The sequence below is a fragment of the Pongo pygmaeus genome, chromosome 13 (genome assembly GCF_028885625.2).
Source record: "Pongo pygmaeus isolate AG05252 chromosome 13, NHGRI_mPonPyg2-v2.0_pri, whole genome shotgun sequence".
Classification (NCBI taxonomy): domain Eukaryota; kingdom Metazoa; phylum Chordata; class Mammalia; order Primates; family Hominidae; genus Pongo; species Pongo pygmaeus.
This window is the reverse complement of record NC_072386.2, coordinates 52,367,664-52,387,697: the sequence shown is the minus strand read 5'-3', so window position 1 is coordinate 52,387,697 and position 20,034 is coordinate 52,367,664. Positions and strand designations below refer to the sequence as shown.

Genomic DNA, 20,034 nt, shown 5'->3' with positions numbered 1-20,034 from the left:
GGGAATCCCATTGGTGGCTTTGGTCTTTGGATTGGGTTGGTGGGTTCAGCTCCCCCAACCAAGCCACTAGCTGAACCCTAACAGGCATTCTTGGGCTGTCTACTGTTGGAGGCAGTTGAGTCAGCTCCATCCCATTCTTCCTTGGCCCCTTTCTTATTTTCCAGACTTTTCTCACTTCCCCTCCTTCCATTCTGCCTGTGTCTCTTAGTACATCTGCAGCCCAGATACTGCTCCAGACAGACTCAAAGTTATCATTAGAAAAATCAGTGGAAATGCTAAACAGCCAGTATTTTGAAGAAAATACTAGAAACTCCTTTCTGAAAGTAGAAAGCAGACAGTGATGATAAGCAGGGTACTTCCTGAAATCTCCTGTGGGCATCCACAAGGCCAAATCTAAGGGAGCATTTCCAATCCTCTCACAAAACAGACACACTCCAAGGTCAAGAGATACCACAATGCCTGAGCAGTGTGCTTTATTTAATTATATTTTCTCAGTAACAATTTATTCCTTTCCAAGAATGGTAGGGCAGAAAAAGTATCAAGGTTCTGGCTCGTGTTTCTAGAATATCACACTTGAACATTCATATATTAAAACTGTGGAAGTCTATACAATATATTATCAATTTCAGATGGCTCATATTTAGGTTATATTGGTCATAGATTATTTTTGCAATCTGTCTATTCCTTCTCAATTCTCTTCTAACCAATGCCCTTCTAACCCCACCCTAGGACACTTCATATGGCTCTGAGACTGAATGTGTGTGATAATTTTTTTAATTATATTTGATTTTGACTTTGACACTATTTTTTCTTGATCAGGCAGCATGTTGTACTGAAAAGAATCCTGCCAGGGATACCAAATACAAAGGTTTTAGTGTAACTACCATTACTAGATGTAAAACTTTAGGTCAATCACAAAGGGCCTCAGTTTTTTCAAGTGTAAGGTGAGGGCTTAGACTAGACTATTTCTAACTGTCTTCCCTTCTTTAAAATCCTTAATCATAACTTCACTATTTGTCATTAAAACAACTTTGGCTTATGGGAACTTTCTCACAGCCTTTCCAAAGTGCAATGAGTACCACACCATAAAGGAACCTTCAACATTACCCATAAACACAAATTCAGATTGGTTGAACACCATATAAACTTGATTTATTTGTAAATTTCAGACCCTGATATATTATTTTTGTTTTAACAGGGAGAACAATTCTCTCATGTAAATGTGAATAAGAAACATTCAAAACACTTAGGTAATGCAATGTTATAAACTGCATTTTTACTATTATACAGTGATTGTCAAGAACAGTCTTTCTGTTGCAGAGAATCTCTGGATCCATATTTATATCCCTTAACTATGACAGACTCCACATATACTTAGTCTCTGCATTGCTTTGGCTGAGCCAGGAATGTCTTGGGAAGAACAGAACCACATGGAGTGTAGATAAGTTTTCCTCCAACTTTATTCCTAATAATTGACAAAGAGATTGAGTGAGGTTATCATTATTTTAATCTCTAAATCTTTGTTCATAATGAAACCTGTTTCTTATCCTTCTCCTAATATACTTTCTCATATTTATTTCCTCATTCTTCTTGCAATATCACAAAAGTTTGTGATGATTATAAGCTAGTTTCTTATAGAAGACCATGTAAGTTTCAGTATTTGGAAACATCAGCTGTCTAGTTGGTAATTAGGGATTAATCATAAGCATAAACAAATATTTAATTAATATAAATGATGAAGAAATAGCTCAGGAGCATCACAGCAGAAATGTTTTTCCTTTCAACAAAACGACAATGTAATAATGAGAGGAAAAGCTTTGGATAATCGGCAGTTATAACACTGAAAAATGTTACAACATACTTGTGCTGCATGGTCATTTTTAATAGCTCCACTTTGATTTTTGCCTCACTATACAATTTGGGGCAAACAACAGTATGAGTGTAAGTGTGTGCGTATGTTTCTCAGCAGGGCCTCTACTGAGGTAGAATTATTAATAAACTCAGCGTCAGTGCCAGAGGAAGAAGCCAATACAATTGAACAGCCTGGTATTCTTAAGGGGGCCCAGGGCCTGGCTATGTTGCCAGCAATGAAAATCCCATATAAGGTCTTGAGCCGATCAGCCTTTGCATAGGCATCAAACCTATTCTTGGTGAGCTCTGGCTAGACTATGTCAGGAACATTTGAATAGCATGATTGAATTGTGGGGAAAGAAATACAATTCCAGATTCTGGTGTGACCTACAACCAGCACTAGGTCTTAGGCATTCATGAGTCCACCAGTGTTCCTCCCAATACTTCTTCTTTCTCATGTTCTCTAGGGGTCTTAGATAATCCACACAGATTAAAAATGCAGGGAAAACAACTCCCACTCTGTGACCTCAAACTGGTTTCCTGGTACTGCTATTCTCTATTTTCATAATCTTGAGTCCATTCCCAAGGCTGTAGCCTTAATTCAGGCCACTAGTCAGCACTCAGGTGGATCATTGCAGCTCCTCATTACTTGGGATCTGGGATCTTTCCCTTCTAATCTACAAATCTGGGTAAAAATCCCATTTTGCATTCTTTCACTGCTATCACCCTCAGGAAAGAGTCCAAACTCCTTGCTGTTACATCCAAGGCCCTTCAGGAATTGAATTGTACCTCCACCAGGATCATTTCTGAAAAAGTCCCCCACATGAGGAACCCCTTGCTGCAGCCAAATTGAATGACCTGCAGCAATTCCTTGGATTTGGCTTGCACGGTCCTGCCTTTGTTCAAGCTGCTTCTCCTGCCTGGGGCACCCTTCCTCTTCAACGTTTACCTTCATGGAGAACTTCTATGCATCCTTCAAGACTTGGCTCAAGGTTCTCTAAAACTAAAATTGTAACAAAACACATGTTGATATGTTGTCAGCTCCTTGAAGGTAGAGACCACATCATATTCATGCTTATTCCTACCTTAATATTTAATCTCCTATTATTCTTCCTGGGCTTCTTTCTATTATTTGGCCATGCCATGTCTCAGTTCAAATGTCACCTCTGCAAACAGGCAGTGTCTGCAGTCCCGATCTAAAGAAGCACCACCTCATTAACCCAATCATTCTCTTATCACTCTGTTTCATTTCCACTGAAGCATTTGCCAGGATTAGAAATGATCTTATTTATCTTGATGTTAATTTGTTGCCTGCCCCAATTATCCCACCCCTTACTGGAACATATTCCTCTGCCCAGGATACAGGACATTGTCTACTTATTCACCGATGTAGCTCTAGTGTCTATAACAGTGCCTGGCACATAGTAGTATCAATAAATCTCTTTGGAATGAGCATATTATATGTAGGGTTCGCATCTGAAGAAATACTTATATATAGGAGAATTTTATGAGTTTTCCCAGTGAGTCTAAATAAAAAGGCAGGCACCCAAATCTACCTCTCTCTTGTTTCCACCTCTCTAGCAACTATGCCCTGAGTCATTATTTGAATGTTGTTACCTTTTCCCTTTTATAGCTTTTCTTTGCAGGTTAAGCATCAGTTAAGGCCTTGTCAAAGCCTTTTAGAGCACAGCCACTGGAGCCACACTTGTTCAAATCCAAGCCCTGGCCAAGTATGGCTTTGGCCCAGCCCAATTGGATGACCTGCAGCAACTTCTTGGATTTGGCTTGCATGCTTCTGCCTTTGTTCAAGCTGCTTATCTGTGCTTCAGTTTCCACATTTATAAAATGATTCCTGCTTCATAAAATAATTGGGATGATTACAAGAATTTGTACAAAACACTCAGAACAGTGCCAGTCATAGTAAATGCAGTATATATGTTAGTCAAACAATACTGTTTTCTGTCATGTAGGGGCAGGACACAATTGACAAATCCAAAATACAGCAGCATCTGTGGAAGTGGAATGTGGTATGGAAAGTATGTGTGGCAGAGAAGTGAGAGCAGCTGGGCATTTGCTTCCAGGAATTCAAAACAATTTATTAATTTTACACTTAGATATTGGTAATACACACAAAGAGAGGAAATCTATAAGTTATTTAGAGCACCTCCATGATTTTGTGTTGAATGTTATAAATTTTATTTTAAAATAGCTCAAAACTATCTTGCATTTTAATATTTTAAAATAAAATCTATAATATCAAAATCTTGAGCATTTAAAAAACTGTAAAAACCGTGATTCAAGTCAATAATTCTGTGCTTTGAGATTTGATTGGTAAACATGATTTCATTTGTCTATGAAGAATCTACTCTGTTCCTTTCTGGCTTTTTCAATGCTTTCAAAAGTGATCATTCCTCTTGGCAGCTGCAATTTACTCTTTTCTGTTTCCAGTATGTCCTCAGCTTCACCTTAAATAAAGTACAGAAATACACAAGGTGACAAAGGGGTCATCAGCAATTTGTGACAAAGCCTGATTGCTATATTCCTTGACAGGCTCTAACACCGTATGAGCCATATCCCCAATCTCACACTTAAACATTTTCCTCTGGAGAAGTAATATACTTTCCAGAGGAAACACAGTGATGAATTCTGAATACCTGTAAATAAATCAGGAGCTGCAGATGGTATTTTTGACATGTAGAAGAGAAAGAACATCAAGATAAGTACTTTTTTCCCTTGAACCAAAGTCAGGATTAGTATTAATTCTGTTTGGAGGGATATGGGTAGAGAAATCACATATAGTCTTTCCCATTGTCCTTTAATATAAATGACAAGAGAGAAAGTAAAGTTTACTACAAATTCTAATTTTTCAGAAAAGCTAATCTTCAACCTGACATTACTTGTAAACACTTAAAATAATATTAAATGTTCTTTAGTCTGTATACATACAAATATACATATATACAAATCTTTATAAACAATTCCTCTTTCAAAGAGCTACACAACGCAGTAATTTCTTGGGCCCAGTGACATTTGCCAGGTTTTATTGCTGAAGACTACTTAGCACATTTTAAAAAATTGTATTACAGTACATGTTTACATTTCATAAGCCTCCCTTGGGATTAAAAGGTAACACTTTCTGTGAGTACTCCTCTTTTAACACACTATTTCATTTTTTTTTGAGACAGTGTCTAGCTCTGTCGCCTAGGCTGGAGTGCAGTGGTGCAATCCCAGCTCACTGCAGCCTCTGTCTCCTGGGTTCAAGTGATTCTTGTGCCTCAGCCTCCTGAGTAGCTGGGACTACAGGTGGTGTATACCGGCTAATTTTTTGTATTTTTCATAGAGACAGGATTTCACCATGTTGGACAGGCTGGTCTCAAACTCAAGTGATCTGCCTCCCTTGGCCTCCCAAAGTGCTGGGATTACAGGTGTGAGCCACTGCACCTGGCCTTCTTTTAACACACTATTAATTGTACTCCAAACCCAACAGAACAGACCATAGTTTTCAAATTATAAGAGCATTTCAATCATCTGCAAATATCTTATTTTTTTTACCTCTGTCTCAAATAGCAAGTAAAATTCATTATAAAATTATATGTAATTAGGTTGGCCATTGATGACAGACTAGATGTTTTCCACATGAAAGAGCCTTTCTTCCAGTTGGTAAATTCTCATCATGTGTTAAAAAAATGGCTGATGATAAACTCAGTCGAATAGGGATTGTATATTTTAGGGTCATCACTATTAACATGGAAAAAAAACTATAATCTACATTTTCCAATGTGATAAGTTTTCTGATGAATTTGACTTTTTTTTAAACAGGAAATTCCCACAAGAATTTCCTATTAAATTTCTGTGCCAGCTGTGTCAAATTCCAGGGCAATAAAAATCAGGATTCTGTGACAGCAGCAGTATGCTGGTGAATATTTACCAACCAGTTATCTGAAAATAAAATGTATATAAATGTATAATATATATGTTTATTATACTTGTTATACATGTTCATTATACATAAAAATATGTTTCATAATAAAATGTACATAAAATTCCACATAGTAAATTGATTCTCACAGAATGCTTTCATTGATTTTTATGGAATGCTTGAATCCGTAGCCAGCCTATGTTGCACTTGATGAGAGAGTATAGTGGATGATGGTTGGTGTTTTCATTTACACTAATGAGTAGGACAAAAGTGAAACAATTGTTTCCTTCAAGACAAATGTTGGAACTTCATTTATTTGAGAATGATGTAAACAACATATTTGCTGAACTGGATAATAGTTTTTCAATATTAGAAGAATATTTCACTAACTTTTATGCTACTTACAATGTAATAGTTACAGACAAAGCACACTTTTAAGCTTAATCTGCATTATTAGCATTTTCTTCATCAATTTTTAAAATCTAGACCATAGGTTGGCAAACTGTCTTAAAGGGCCAGACAGTAAATATTATAGGCTTGTGGACTCATACGTTTCTGTTTCAAGGATGGCTCTGTCATGGTAATGGGAAGGCAGCCACAGACAATACATAAATGAATGAGCGTGGATGTGTTCCAATAAAACTTTATTTTTGAAAACAGGTGGCCAGCCTCAGGCCATCATTTTTCAACCCCTGGTTTAGACAATCAACAAAATAAGAAGTCAAGCCTTGATTTGACAATCACAGATTTCCACTGTGTAAATATTCCCACCAAGACCAACTTCAGGCTACCAATGGGATGTCACTGAAACTGGACTGTAGCTGTATTTTGTTTTGTCTGTGTATTATATCTGCATTTCTATCACATAGATACAATAGCTATAAATAACCAAAGAGTATGGATAATAGTAAATATTTAGAAACAGATGAGTTCTGTTTATTACCTTTGTTTTAAACACAATTTAATATTATTTATTTGCTATAATTTATTTATTGCAAGTTTATAAAAGTTTTAATACATTAAGTGACTATGTTTAACAACCAGCTTACACAATCCCTGAAAATGTAGCGATTGGTTCTTGTGAGCTGGTATGAGCTAGCTCCAGGACACCACTGTGTGAAAGGGAGCAGAAATGTTGGTCATTGGAGGTTCAAAGAGACAGTCTTATCAGAATCTTTATAAGTCAAAGGTTCCTAAGGCAGGGATCCTTGAACTGGAAAATAAATCAGCAAATAGAAACTCTAGTTTATCAAAGACTTACCTTTCATTCTTTCTAAAAGGGTTCCATAGCCCAAGTCATACTGGTAGGTGAGGATAAAGCTTAATGGAACAATCGGGACCAGGAAGGCTGGCTTCTTTTTTTTAATCGCTCTGTTTCAAGAATTAAAAGAAGAACCAATATCAAAAAATAACCTGTAAATACATATCTGTATACTTAAAGAAAAAAAAATACCTGCTTTTTGGAAGAATGCCTTTTCCTTCAGAAGTTACTTAATACATTTGATAATTCTACGGAAATAGGATTTCCTTACCCAATGGCCCTAACCAGATTCTGCAGTTCTCAAGGGCAAGGTCTGTGACTTGCTCATCTTTATTTGACTTTGAAGTTCAGGTTCCTTGTTTTTAAAATGAGTAAGGATTGGTATCTACCACTAAGGGATTGTGGAGATAAACATATAGAGCCCTTCTTGGTGTCAAGTCGGTGCTCTCTCTAACTAATAAAGTAGAGAAAAAGACAGAAGCAACCTAGGAAACTAAATTAACTGTTACTGCCTTGCTTTCACAGAGTTACCCCCAAGGACTAAGGTTAATAGGTTACTTTGCTTACGAACACTATTTGGACCAAAGTCTTATTCTGGCCAACTTCATAATAAAATGGTAATGGAAAACACAAAAAGAAGTAAATGATTGAAGAAAATGTTAAATAGCAAACATACCCAGCTGTTAAAGAGATGGCTGCAAGGCCAAAAAAAGTTCCAAAATATTTGAGGAATTCCCGAGACCATGCGATCTGCATGGCCATTTGTCTTTCCCTCATTTCACTCTGCATGATGAGCTGCCTTTCCAGCTGAGGACAAAACAAAAGACAAAGTAAAGTTACTCATCTTTGGAATCTGAACAAATAGTTAATAATCTGTTTTTCCACTGGATTCATTCTTCAATTGCTTTAATTCATGTTTTTTCAAAACAATCTCAACAGACTTTGACTAAAGTTCCTTTGGACAGCTCTCACCAACTGTCACCTTGGCAGTGAAATCTTCCTGGAATAAATACAGAATAAATATCAATATTCCATTTTTATACCCTGAGGTCTTGACTGCCTGTGGTCTGGAGCTTTAGCCAAGCCTCAAATAAATGTCCAGCTTTTCCTATTGCATGTGTGGAAAGATCTATGGGTCTTTAAATGTAGATACATCTTATTGGCCTTTATTTCTACTTGCATGGAAATCTGCCTTCCAAATCCACTCCAAATTGAAATTTATTTGGAGTATTAATTTGCTCCATATCACACCACAATATGATAGTAGATGGGTGTTGTTTTGAGACATCTATAGAGATTTTTCTTTGCCACATTTTTCTCGCCTCAAGTTCTTCACCACTTTTTTCAGTGCCTTTCACTGCTTTGAACAGAAGGCAGATGGCTCAGAACACACAAGGAAAGTGAATTTCTAAATGGATTTTTAGAAAATACTCAGGAGAAGCAACTGTCTGTAAACCCAAGCCCATTATTTGAAGAGAGTTATATTCTTGACAGAGAAAAGTATTGTTGGCATTGTTGTTGTTGATGTTTTAATTCTAAAATCTTGGCACTACATGTCATTAGCCAAGCTAGAGGGCAATACACAGGGAGTTCATGATGCAAGGAAGAGGAGAGGAAGGAATAATAATGTGATTTAGTTTTCCCTCCATGCCCTCTTTCTACTGAGGGGAGTAGCTGGGAGGGGCGAATGATAGTTTAGATGTAAAGATGGGGCTTGGCTCCTTGGCCTATTTGGGAGGTTAAATCACCAGAAGATATGACATAAGTCTCAGATGGGTTTGGGAATCCCTAAACAGAGAAGACTTGCGGCCTTGCTTCCTGCGGAGAATTCTGGGAGGGAGCAGCTACAGCAGAGCAGAAGTGGTTTCAGGGCAGACCTTGCAGAGAGCATACCTAAGAGAGGCCACTTCCATCTCCCTCAGCAGCCAAGGGGTGTGGAGGAAGTCTGCAAGGTTCTCACATCAGCTGGAGAGGGGCACAGAAGGTAGCTATGGATTGAGAGCAGGGGGACTACCAACGAGTCCAAAACCTAGAGCCAGGGGACCCCACAACAGACACTTGGGGAGTGAACATAAGCCAGTGGCTGGGTGGGGAAGGCCACTGGATCCCAGAGGATCAGCAGCAACCGAGAGTGCTTTTCTGCTTTGTTTTCTGTTCAATCAACCTGGACAGCACCACATGATGTTCCCTAAGGGCATGTGGCCATGTTCCAGGCTGGCGTAACCATCATCGCCATATTCTCAGGTGCTACTGATCCTCTGGGACCCAGTGACCTTCCCCACTCAGCCACTGGCTTATATTCACTCCCAAGTGTGTGTTATGGGGTCCCCTGGCCCAAGGTTTTGGACTCTGGTAGGCCACCTGCTCTCAATCTGCAGCTATCTTCTCTGGCCCTCTCCAGCTGATGTGAGAACCCTGCAGACTTTCTTCACACCCCTTGGCCGCTGAGGGAGACGGAAGTGGCCTCTCTTAGGCGTGCTCTCTGTGAGGTCTGCTCTGAAACCATTTATGCTCTGCAGTACCTGCTCCCTCCCAACATTCTCCACAGGAAGCAGGGCCATAATTCTCTATCTGGGGATCCCCAAATGCATCTGGCTAGATGTGCCTTCCCTGATGCTGGTGCCACCTGAGATCACCTGGACCCAAGCCTAGGTCATACCAGGGAAAAGATGAATGGAGAAGGGGAGGAGGAAAGCTAAATTCAACTATCTTCTCCCAAAGAACCGAGTTTTGAACTAGAAGTAATTGAGTAACTTTGACTTGTCAAAATTAAATTTGCTGTCACCAAGAGAAACTGAGGTTCATTTTGAGTTCAATTAGAGATTAAAAATAGATGTGTTTTTGCACAAGATTATTTAGTGTGTGAAATTCATCCTTGCTACATTTCTTATTTACAAAACTTAAATACTGATTCATCATATCCCCCAAAGTGATGTAAATACAGCAATTAATTATTTGTGTTTTTATCAAAAGGCAGCAAACAAGAAATAGAAGAGTCCAGAGTGGTTCTAAACCTTTGCTGCACAACATGAGCATCTGGGGAGCTTTTCAAAGGTCTAGTACCCAGATATACACCCCAGAACAACTAAACCAGGTGGGATCAATTAAGTCAGGATCTGGAGGTAAAATCAGGCATCCATATTTTCTAAAGGTTTCCAGATAGTTCTTGTGTGCAGCCGGGACTGAGAACCATCGCCTGAAATGAAAGACTCATAGCTCGTGTTTTTTTCCCATGAAAGATCAACCTGAGATATCAGTCTGATAGAGATTACCCAGGAACTCTCAAAAGATTGTGAGCAGAGGGGCTTTCAGGGTGATGGAGTTAATCTGTATGGTACTATCGTGGTGGATACATGACACTCTGCATTTGTCAAAACTCATAAAACTTTACAGCACAGAGTGAACCTTAGTGCATACAAATTTTACAAATCAGCCAAAAGGGCAAGGAATGCACAAGATGGAATGGGGACTGTGACAAAATAATCTGACTGTACTACAAATGTGTGGCACAACCTCAATGAAGGGTTGGGGGAAAAGAACTGATTTATCTTTGGAAAATGGTATTTTGACTAAAAACTGTAAAACTAAAGGCAAAGAACTATACATAAACACTGTACTCTAGTGAGTAAAACTGTCTCTCACAAGTTACAGATTAACAATTCTGAAACTACTTTACATTGTCTACTAGAGATGAGCAACAACTAAATTGACAGAAGATGGTGGAAGCCAGGTTTCTTATTATTAAACAGGGAGATTACAAACAAGCAAGAGGAAAAGACTAGAATGAACCATGTGGTACTGGATTAAAGCCAATGACATCAGTCTGAACTCATGCTTAGTGCTTGATACAGAGATAGACAAGGATGAAATTATAGATATGCATATCTATATGCATGCATAGATTAGGCATTCATGGCTTAGTGTAAGTACATACATTTTCTCAGCTCTGTCCACTGACAGGGCATAGAGGCAATAACAACCCCTTGCAAACAAGCATACCTAACACCCAGAAACACCCAGACATGATTTCTACTCTCCAAAAAAAAAAAAATAAACCAGGGCTCCTCAGAGAAATAGCTGGCCTAGGACTGGGGCAAGAAATGTATAAGAGGAGCCTACAGCATCTTATAGTGCCAGAAAGTCAAGAGATACTAAAATAATAATAATGATGATGGAGTATGTCAAAGGGACACAGGAGTCAATCTGAAAGAGCTCCTAATGTCCAAAGCTGGAACAATTTTATCAGCAAAATAAATAACACAGTATTGGATTATAACCTAAAGTACAAAATAAATATCCATGAGCCTATACTAATATAAATTGAGAAGAGACAAATATCCTGTACAGAAGAATTCCAACTCATTTATGTAGATACTCCTCCTCCCTCGTCAAAGAAGTGGAGCTTAACTCCCACCCCTTGATCTTGGGCTTTGCTTAGTTACTTGCTTCCAATGAAAACAGTATGAAAGGGCAGGGTGAGGGATGAAGAAGCTAAAGAGACAAGAAGACTAAATGTAATGTGGCATCCTGGATGAGATTCTGGGACAGAAAAAGAACATTAGAGACAAACAAATGAAATCTGAATGTGGGATGTATTGAATAGTAATGGGTCAATGTTAGTTTCTTAGTTGTGGCAAATGTGCCATGGTAATGGTAAGATGTTAACAGCAGGGCACAATGAATGTAGGGTATTCAGGAATTCTATATGCCTTTTCTAAAAACCTAAAACTACTCTCAAATTTAAGTATACTTAAAAAACTAGTCATGAACAAATATTATCTTCTGAGTCTGTTCCCTTACTGTTAAGAATAAAGGCAATCATGTCCATCTTTCCTAGATAAATTATGAAAATCAGCAAGATTGTGTATCTGTGATAAACTGTAAGCCTAGAGTGAGAAAAAATTCCATGCAGACTCTCTCCATGAGCAAAACATTCTAATGAAAGATATTTTGATCTGTAATGTTAATTATCAATTAAAATGTTATTAACTATTCTATATTTCATAAGATTATGTTTAAATTCATAGGTCTATATCTGCATACATCTTAAAAACCAAATTAATAAATTTGACTGTCAAATTTTTCAATAACCATAAAGGGATAAATGAATTAATGCAATTATTAATTTACCAATAATTGGCATCCTTTAACTATGTGTACATTCATTTTCAACCTTCCTTCCCAATTACTGACACTAAAAACAACAAATAAAAGCAAAACAGAACATGTACAGCAAGTTCTCTTAATGGTTGTTAACTCAAATCCTAAATACAAAATTCTTTATCCTATTTTAAAAGAAATGTAGACCTTTTATAATAATAATTTTCTTATCTCTGGACCTTTTGATACTGCTCTATAGAATAATTTGAAATCAAAATGTTCCTGATTATAACTTCACACTCTGAGGATTTTACAGGCTTATCTGATGCTAGTTTAACAATTAGAGAACCATAATTAATTTCAAAGAGAGCACATAAGGCCCTCCACAAACTAGGCATTGAAGGAACATATCTCAAAATAATAAGAGCCATCTATGACAAACTCACAGCCTATGACAACATCACTGAATATGAAAAAGCTAGAAGCATTCCCCTTGAAAACTAGAACAAAACAAGGATGCCCCCTCTCACCACTGGTATTCAGTGTAGTACTGGAAGTCCTAGCCAGAGCAATCAGGCAAGAGAAAGAAATAAAAGGCATCCAAATGGAAAAAGAAGTCAAATAATCCCTCCTCACTGAATATGATTCTATATTAGGAAAACCTAAAGACTCTGCCAAGAGGCTCCTAGCCCTAATAAACAGACCTAATAAACAACTTCAGTAAAGTTTCAAAATACAAAATCAATGAACAAAAATTAGTAGCATTTCTACACAACAATAATGGTCATGCTGAGAGCCAAATCAAGAATGCAATCCCATTTGCAACAGACAGACAGATACACACACACACACACACACACACACACACACACACACACACACACCCCTATGATGAAAGAAATCAGAGACAGCACAAACAAATGAAAGAACATTCCATGCTCATGAATTGGAAGAATCAATATCGTTAAAATGGCCATACTGCCCAAAGCAAAATACAGATTAAGTGCTATTCCTATCAAACTACCAACATCATTCTTCACAGAACTAGAAAAAAAACTTTTCTAAAATTCATATGAAACCAAAAAAAGTCCAAATAGGTAAAGCAATCCTAAGCAAAAAGAACAAAGCCAGAGGCATCACACTACCTGACTTTACACTATAAGGCTATAATAACCAAAATAGCATGGTACTAGTACAAAAGCAGAAACGTATGCCAATGGAAAAGAATAGAGAACTCATAAATAAAGCCACATACCTACAACCATCTGATCTTTAACAAAGTTGACAAAAATAAGCAACAGGGAAAGGATTCCCTATTTAATAAATGGTGCTGGGATAACTTGCTAGCTATATGCAGAAGAATGAAAATGGACCCCTACCTATCACCATATACAAAACTTAACTCAAAATGGATTAAAGACTTAAGTGGAAAACCTTAAACTATGAAAATCCTAGAATAAAACCTGAAATAAACCATTCTGGACATTGGTCTTGGCAAAGAATTTATGACTAAGTCCTCAAAAGCAATGACAACAAAAACAAAAATTGACAAATGTTACCTAATTAAACTAAAGAGCTTCTGCACAACAACAAAACTATCAACAGAGTAAACAATTTACAGAATGGGAGAAAATATTTGCAAATTATGTATCTGACAAAGGTCTAGTATCTAGAATCTATAAGGAACTTAAACAACTCAATAAGCAAAAACCAAACAATCCCATTAAAAAGTGGGCAAAGGACATGAACAGACACTTCTCAAAAGAAGACATACGCTTGGCCAACATGCACGTGAAAAAATGTTCAACAACAATAATCAGAAAAATGCGAATCAAAACTACAATGAGATACCATCTCACACCAGTCAGAATGGCTATTAAAAAGATAAGAAATAACAGATGCTGGCAAGGCTGCAGAGAAGAGGGAATGCTTACACTGTTGGTGGGAATGTAAATTAATTCAGTCACTGTGGAAAGCAGTTTAGAGATTTCTCAGAGAACTTAAAACAGAATGACCATTTGACCCAGCAATCCCATTACTGGGTATATATCCAAAAGAAAATAAATAATTTGACAAAAAAGACGTATCTACTCATATTTTCATCGCAGCACTATTCACAATAGCAAAGACATGGAATCAACCTAGGTGCCCATCAATGGTGGATTGGCGAAAGAAAACGTGGTACATATCCATCATGGAATACTATGCAGCCATAAAAAGGAATTAAATCATATCCTTTGCAGCCATATGGATGCAGCTGGAGGCCATTATCCTAAGTGAATTAACAAAGGAACAGGAAGCCAAATAACTCATGTTCTCACTTGTAAGTGGCAGCTAAGCACTGGGTAACTATAGACATAAAGATGGCAACAACAGACACCAGGGGCTACTAGAAGGGGTAGGGGGGAGGGGAGCAAGGGATGAAAAACTACCTATTGGGTTCTATGCTCACCATTTGGGTGATGGAATCATTCATACCCCAAACTTCAGCGTCACACATAATAAACCTGCACCCCCTGAATCTAAAACAAAAGTTGAAATTTTAAAAAATAAAGATACCAAAGTCAGTGTGGCGATTCCTCAGGGATCTAGAACTAGAAATTCCATTTGACCCAGCCATCCCATTACTGGGTATATACCCAAAGGACTATAAATCATGCTGCTATAAAGACACATGCACACGTATGTTTATTGCCGCATTATTCACAATAGCAAAGACTTGGAACCAACCCAAATGTCCAACAATGATAGACTGGATTAAGAAAATGTGGCACATATACACCATGGAATACTATGCAGCCATAAAAAATGATGAGTTCATGTCCTTTGTAGGGACATGGATGAAACTGGAAATCATCATTCTCAGTAAACTATCGCAAGAACAAAAAACCAAACACTGCATATTCTCACTCATAGGTGGGAACTGAACAATGAGAACACATGGACACAGGAAGGGGAACATCACACTTCGGGGACTGTTGTGGGGTGGGGGGAGGGGGGAGGGATAGCATTGGGAGATATACCTAATGCTAGATGACGAGTTGGTGGGTGCAGCGCACCAGCATGGCACATGTATACATATGTAACTTACCTGCACGTTGCGCACATGTACCACAGAGCCTAAAGTATAATAATAATAATAATAATAATAATAATAAAACACACATATCATCAAAAAAAAAAAAAAAAGATACCAAAACAGATATATAGACCAATGGAACAGAACAGAGCCCTCAGAAATAACACCACACATCTACAACCATCTGATCTTTGACAAACCTGACGAAAACAAGCAATGGGGAAAGGATTCCCTATTCAATAAATGGTGTTGGGAAAACTGGCTAGCCATATGCAGAAAACTGAAACTGGACCCCTTCCTTACGCCTTACACAAAACTTCACTCAAGATGGATTAAAGAGTTATATGTAAGACCTAAAGCCATAAAAACCCTAGAAGAAAACCTAGGCAATACCATTCAGGACATAGGCATGGGCAAGGACTTCATGACTAAAACACCAAAAGCAATAGCAACAAAAGCCAAAATTGACAAATTGGATCTCATTAAACTAAAGAGCTTCTGCACAGCGAAAGAAACTATCATCAGAGTGAACACACCACCTACAGAATGGGAGAAAATTTTTGCAATCTACTCATCTGAAGAAGGCTAATATCCAGAATTTACAGAGAACTTAAATTTACAAGAAAAAAAGAACTCCATCAAAAAGTGGGCGAATAGACACTTCTCAAAAGAAGACATTTATGCAGCCAACAGACATATGAAAAAATGCTCATCATCACTGGTCATTAGAGAAATGCAAATCAAAACCACAATGAGATACCATCTCACGCCAGTTAGAACGGTGATCATTAAAAAGTCAGGAAACAACAGATGCTGGAGAGGATGTGGAGAAATAGGAACACGTTTACACTGTTGGTGGGAGTGTAGATTAGTTCAACCATTGTGGAAGACAGTGTGGTGATTCCTCAAGGATTTAGAACTAGAAATACCATTTGACCCAGCAATCCCATTACTGGTTATATACCCAAAGGATTATAAATTACTATAAAGACACATGCACACATATGTTTATTACAGCAATGTTCACAATAGCAAAGATTTGGAACCAACCCAAATGCCCATCAATGATAGACTGGCTAAAGAAAATGTGGCACATATACACAATGGAATACTGTGCAGCCATAAAAAAAGGATGAGTTCATGTCCTTTGCAGAGACATGGATGAAGCTGGAAACCATCATTCTTAGCAAACTAACACAGGAACAGAAAACCAAACACCGCATGTTCTCACTCATATGTGGGAGTTGAACAATGAGAACACATGGGCACAGGGAGGGGAACATCATACACCAGGGCCTGTCATGGGGTGGGGGGACTAGGGTAGGGATAGTGTTAGGAGAAATACCTAATGTGGATAACGTGTTGATGGGTGCAGCAAACCACCATGGCACTATGCAACAAACCTGCACATTCTGCACATGTATCCCAGAATTTAAAGTATAATAAAAAATAAAAATAAAAGTAAAAATAAAAATAAAAAACATAAAAGGAAGCTAGCATATTAGAAATAATTGTACATAGTAGGAGGAACCACATTCTAAACACATTTATAAAACTGTTACATCAGCTCTTTCCTGTGTATTTTCATTCTTCAATTTCTTTGTTTAAAAAATATTAAGAACAGCCACAAAATTACTAACCTCAGTAATTTGTCAATCTGTTGAGTTTCCAAAGGGGCAGTTATGTAAAGGTCCCCAGACTATTTAATACAATTTTCCCCTTAATACAATAATAAAGTTATTAAATTTCATTTGGACACACAAAACATTGTATAACACAAAGGCAATGACATTATCCAAAATCATTCTTATTGCAGTTTTAATTTCATATTTATTGGAGCCTTCCCTATTTTTGAGAAATAATTAGGCCAACTCTGAGAAACAAATCAGTTTACTACTATGTTTTAGTTTCCAATGACATTTTAATTTATGCACAGTATATTCACATGATAGAAAAGTTTTGTTTTTATTTGCAAAACTTTTATTTGCCAAAAAGTTATTCTACATGTTCTACCACAAAAGGTCATGTAGACCTGTTTTTGTTTTGTTTTTATCCGAAATGAGAATATTTTATATTTATCTATGTCTTTGTTAACTTAATAGAAACATTATTAATAACTTCTAAACCAAAAGAAAATCGATGTTTCAGGTAAAAACAAAACATGAACTAACATTGTTAAAACAAAGCAGCCATAATGAAAGCTGCGGCAAGTGGCATTTAACCTTAACTTGCTTGACGGATATATTAAATGTTCAATGTCCAGTCTAGGAAGAATCTCAATGAGGAAATCAGTAGTAATTTGAAGTTCTTTTTGCCTTAAGAAAAAAAGTCCCCCTTTATCAATAACTTATAAAAAATAATTGAATACAAACCAAGTTGTAGTATTATTCAAAGGCTTAAAAGCTGTGGTAACAGCATCTTATTATATATCTTCCAATAAAGATTACAACATAATTATATCCATTCTTATGCATACATGTAACATCTTATTATAAACAATAAGGTTGCCATATGTAAAAATGAGAATTTCAGTTTGGCAAAAACCTGTGTTTTATGCCAAATGCCATATTAAGAGGTAGATTCCAAAATAAATATTTAGACTTTTTCTAAAAAGATCAGAAGATGCCAGTAAGTTGAGCAGCTGTCAGAACCTAGGAAAGAAACAACAAAAGACCATCCACTTCTGATATGATTTGGCTGTGTCCCCACCCAAATCTCAACTTGAATTGTATCTCCCACAATCCTCACATGTTGTGGGAGGGAACCAGGTGGAAGTAATTGAATCGTGGGGGCCAGTTTTTCCCATGCTATTCTCATGACAGCGAATAACTCTCACAAGATCTGATGGGTTTATCAGGGGTTTCCGCTTTTGCTTCTTCCTCATTTCCTCTTGCCACCGCCATGAAAGAAGTGCCTTTTGTCTCCTGCCATGATTCTGAGACCTCCCCAGCCATGCGGAACTGTAAATTCAATTAAACCTCTTTTTCTTCCCAGTCTCAGGTATGTCTTTATTAGCAGCATGAAAATGGACTAATACAACTTCTCAACCATTATCTAAAATTCTTGAAAGTCACAGCTCCTAACAGTGTCTGGTAAGTTATTAGCACTGTTAACAAGTTGAAGACAATTCCAGATTGTCTATTGAGTAAAAACAATAAGGGTGTTTTCATTTATCCTGTATTTCCTCATATTAAAGAGTACATATTTCATAGTATGATAGTTAATATTCCACTATGTCATTCCCAACAGTGCACAAAAGACCTCTATTCTACAATACTTAGGATACCTAAGTATTATACTCTATAATAATTAGGATACCTAAGAATCTTGGAACCAAGACGTGCTGCAAAAAACAATATCAGAAAATTCTTTTGTTTTGTTTTTTTGATATGGAGTCTCACTCTGTCTCCTAGGCTGGAGTGCAGTGGCGCGATCTTGGCTCACTGCAACTTCCGCCTCCTGGGTTCAAGTGATTCTCCTGCCTCAGCCTCCCAAGTAGCTGGGACTACAGGAACGCGCCACCACGCCCAGCTAATTTTTGTATTTTTATAGAGATGGGGTTTCACCATGTTGGCCAGGATAGTCTCGATCTCTTGACCTTGTGATCTGCTCACCTCAGTCTCTCAAAGAAAATTCTTAAGAAACTGCAGCACGCTTGATTTTATTACAGCAGGTAACGCACTAATAAAAATAACAATGTGGCTCACCATGTGCACAGTATATGCAAGTTACGTATATTCATATTCCAATATGCCTAACCTTCCCCCAAACCCTATGAGGTTAGTCTATGAGTTGCAGACAATGGAATCCATCCTAAACAGTAGTTTAAACAGAACAAGATTGATTTCAGGGTATCTGGCAGCTACAGAATTTCTGGGGGAGCACAGAAGTAAGTTTGCATTCTACATTATCAGGAATGATGCAGCCATTCTGGAGAAATGTTCAGCTAGAACATGGGATTCTCCTAGGGGAACTCCACAGCTACTGCCTCCTGCCACAGGTGCTCAGGACTAAATATTGAAACGTCACCTCCACCACTTCCAAAATACCAATCACCTCTGCTACCATGCTTACAAGAAGAGCTAATGTCGTCTCGAAGCTTTTCACTGCCCACTTCCACCTCCCAAGTCTCCTTCAGGAGTGCCTACTTGGCAGAACCAGGTCAGATGTAAAACCCAGCTGCGAGGGAGTCTGGAAATTTTCTCTGTGGCTTTCTAGCCTCTGTTGTATAGGCAGGCATGCTATTAGGGAGGTGGAATGGAATCCAACTAGTATTACCTGCCACTGAAGGTATTATCTCAGTTTACAGTTGAGGAAACTAGGGATCAGAATTTGAGTGATTTTCCCTGTGATCACAGTTATTAAGTGACAGATCTGGAATTCAAACCCAGGCCTGCCTGCTCCAAAGCCAAAGTGTGCCGTCTACTTGCAATAATCACGTTAATATGGAAAATTGGGGTGGAATGGACAGTGTATGTAATTGCCATCTCAAAATCCTTCACCTTTCTATATAATTAGTGCAAGAATTTTAAAAAGGCACATATAATGAGCTCTAAGTTGATCTGGGGTACAGATTGACCCAAAGTACTCTGTATAAATCTCTTTGAAAGAGCCTGTACACTCATTGCCTCCAATTTCTCACCAGGATTTTATGCCCCTATCCACTGTAGTGTGTAATTTCAGTGACTACCACTCTCTGAAATTAAGCCTTCCATGGACCTTGTGACTTCCTCTTCCTTGCTTATCTAATTCCTCAGAGAACTGGGAGAAACGATGACGTCCAAATAATGACCACATTCTGTAAACTCAACTTTCTCAACATTT

General features: G+C 37.7%; 1 protein-coding gene across 6 annotated transcripts in view; it reads right to left on the bottom strand.

Annotated features, from left to right (window-relative positions):
• Positions 1-1,126: 1,126 nt before the first annotated feature.
• PLGRKT (plasminogen receptor with a C-terminal lysine) overlaps positions 1,127-20,034 on the bottom strand; it is a 280,885-nt gene continuing 261,977 nt past the window's right edge. For all 6 annotated transcript variants that reach the window (XM_063649548.1, XM_063649550.1, XM_063649549.1 and 3 more), the window contains 3 exons: positions 7,708-7,838; positions 7,032-7,141; positions 1,127-4,316 (listed from right to left, as the gene is read on the bottom strand). In XM_063649548.1, coding sequence (XP_063505618.1) covers positions 4,195-4,316; positions 7,032-7,141; positions 7,708-7,838 — 363 coding nt within the window. In that variant the 3' untranslated portion in view covers positions 1,127-4,194. The remainder of the gene's footprint in view (positions 4,317-7,031; positions 7,142-7,707; positions 7,839-20,034) is intronic.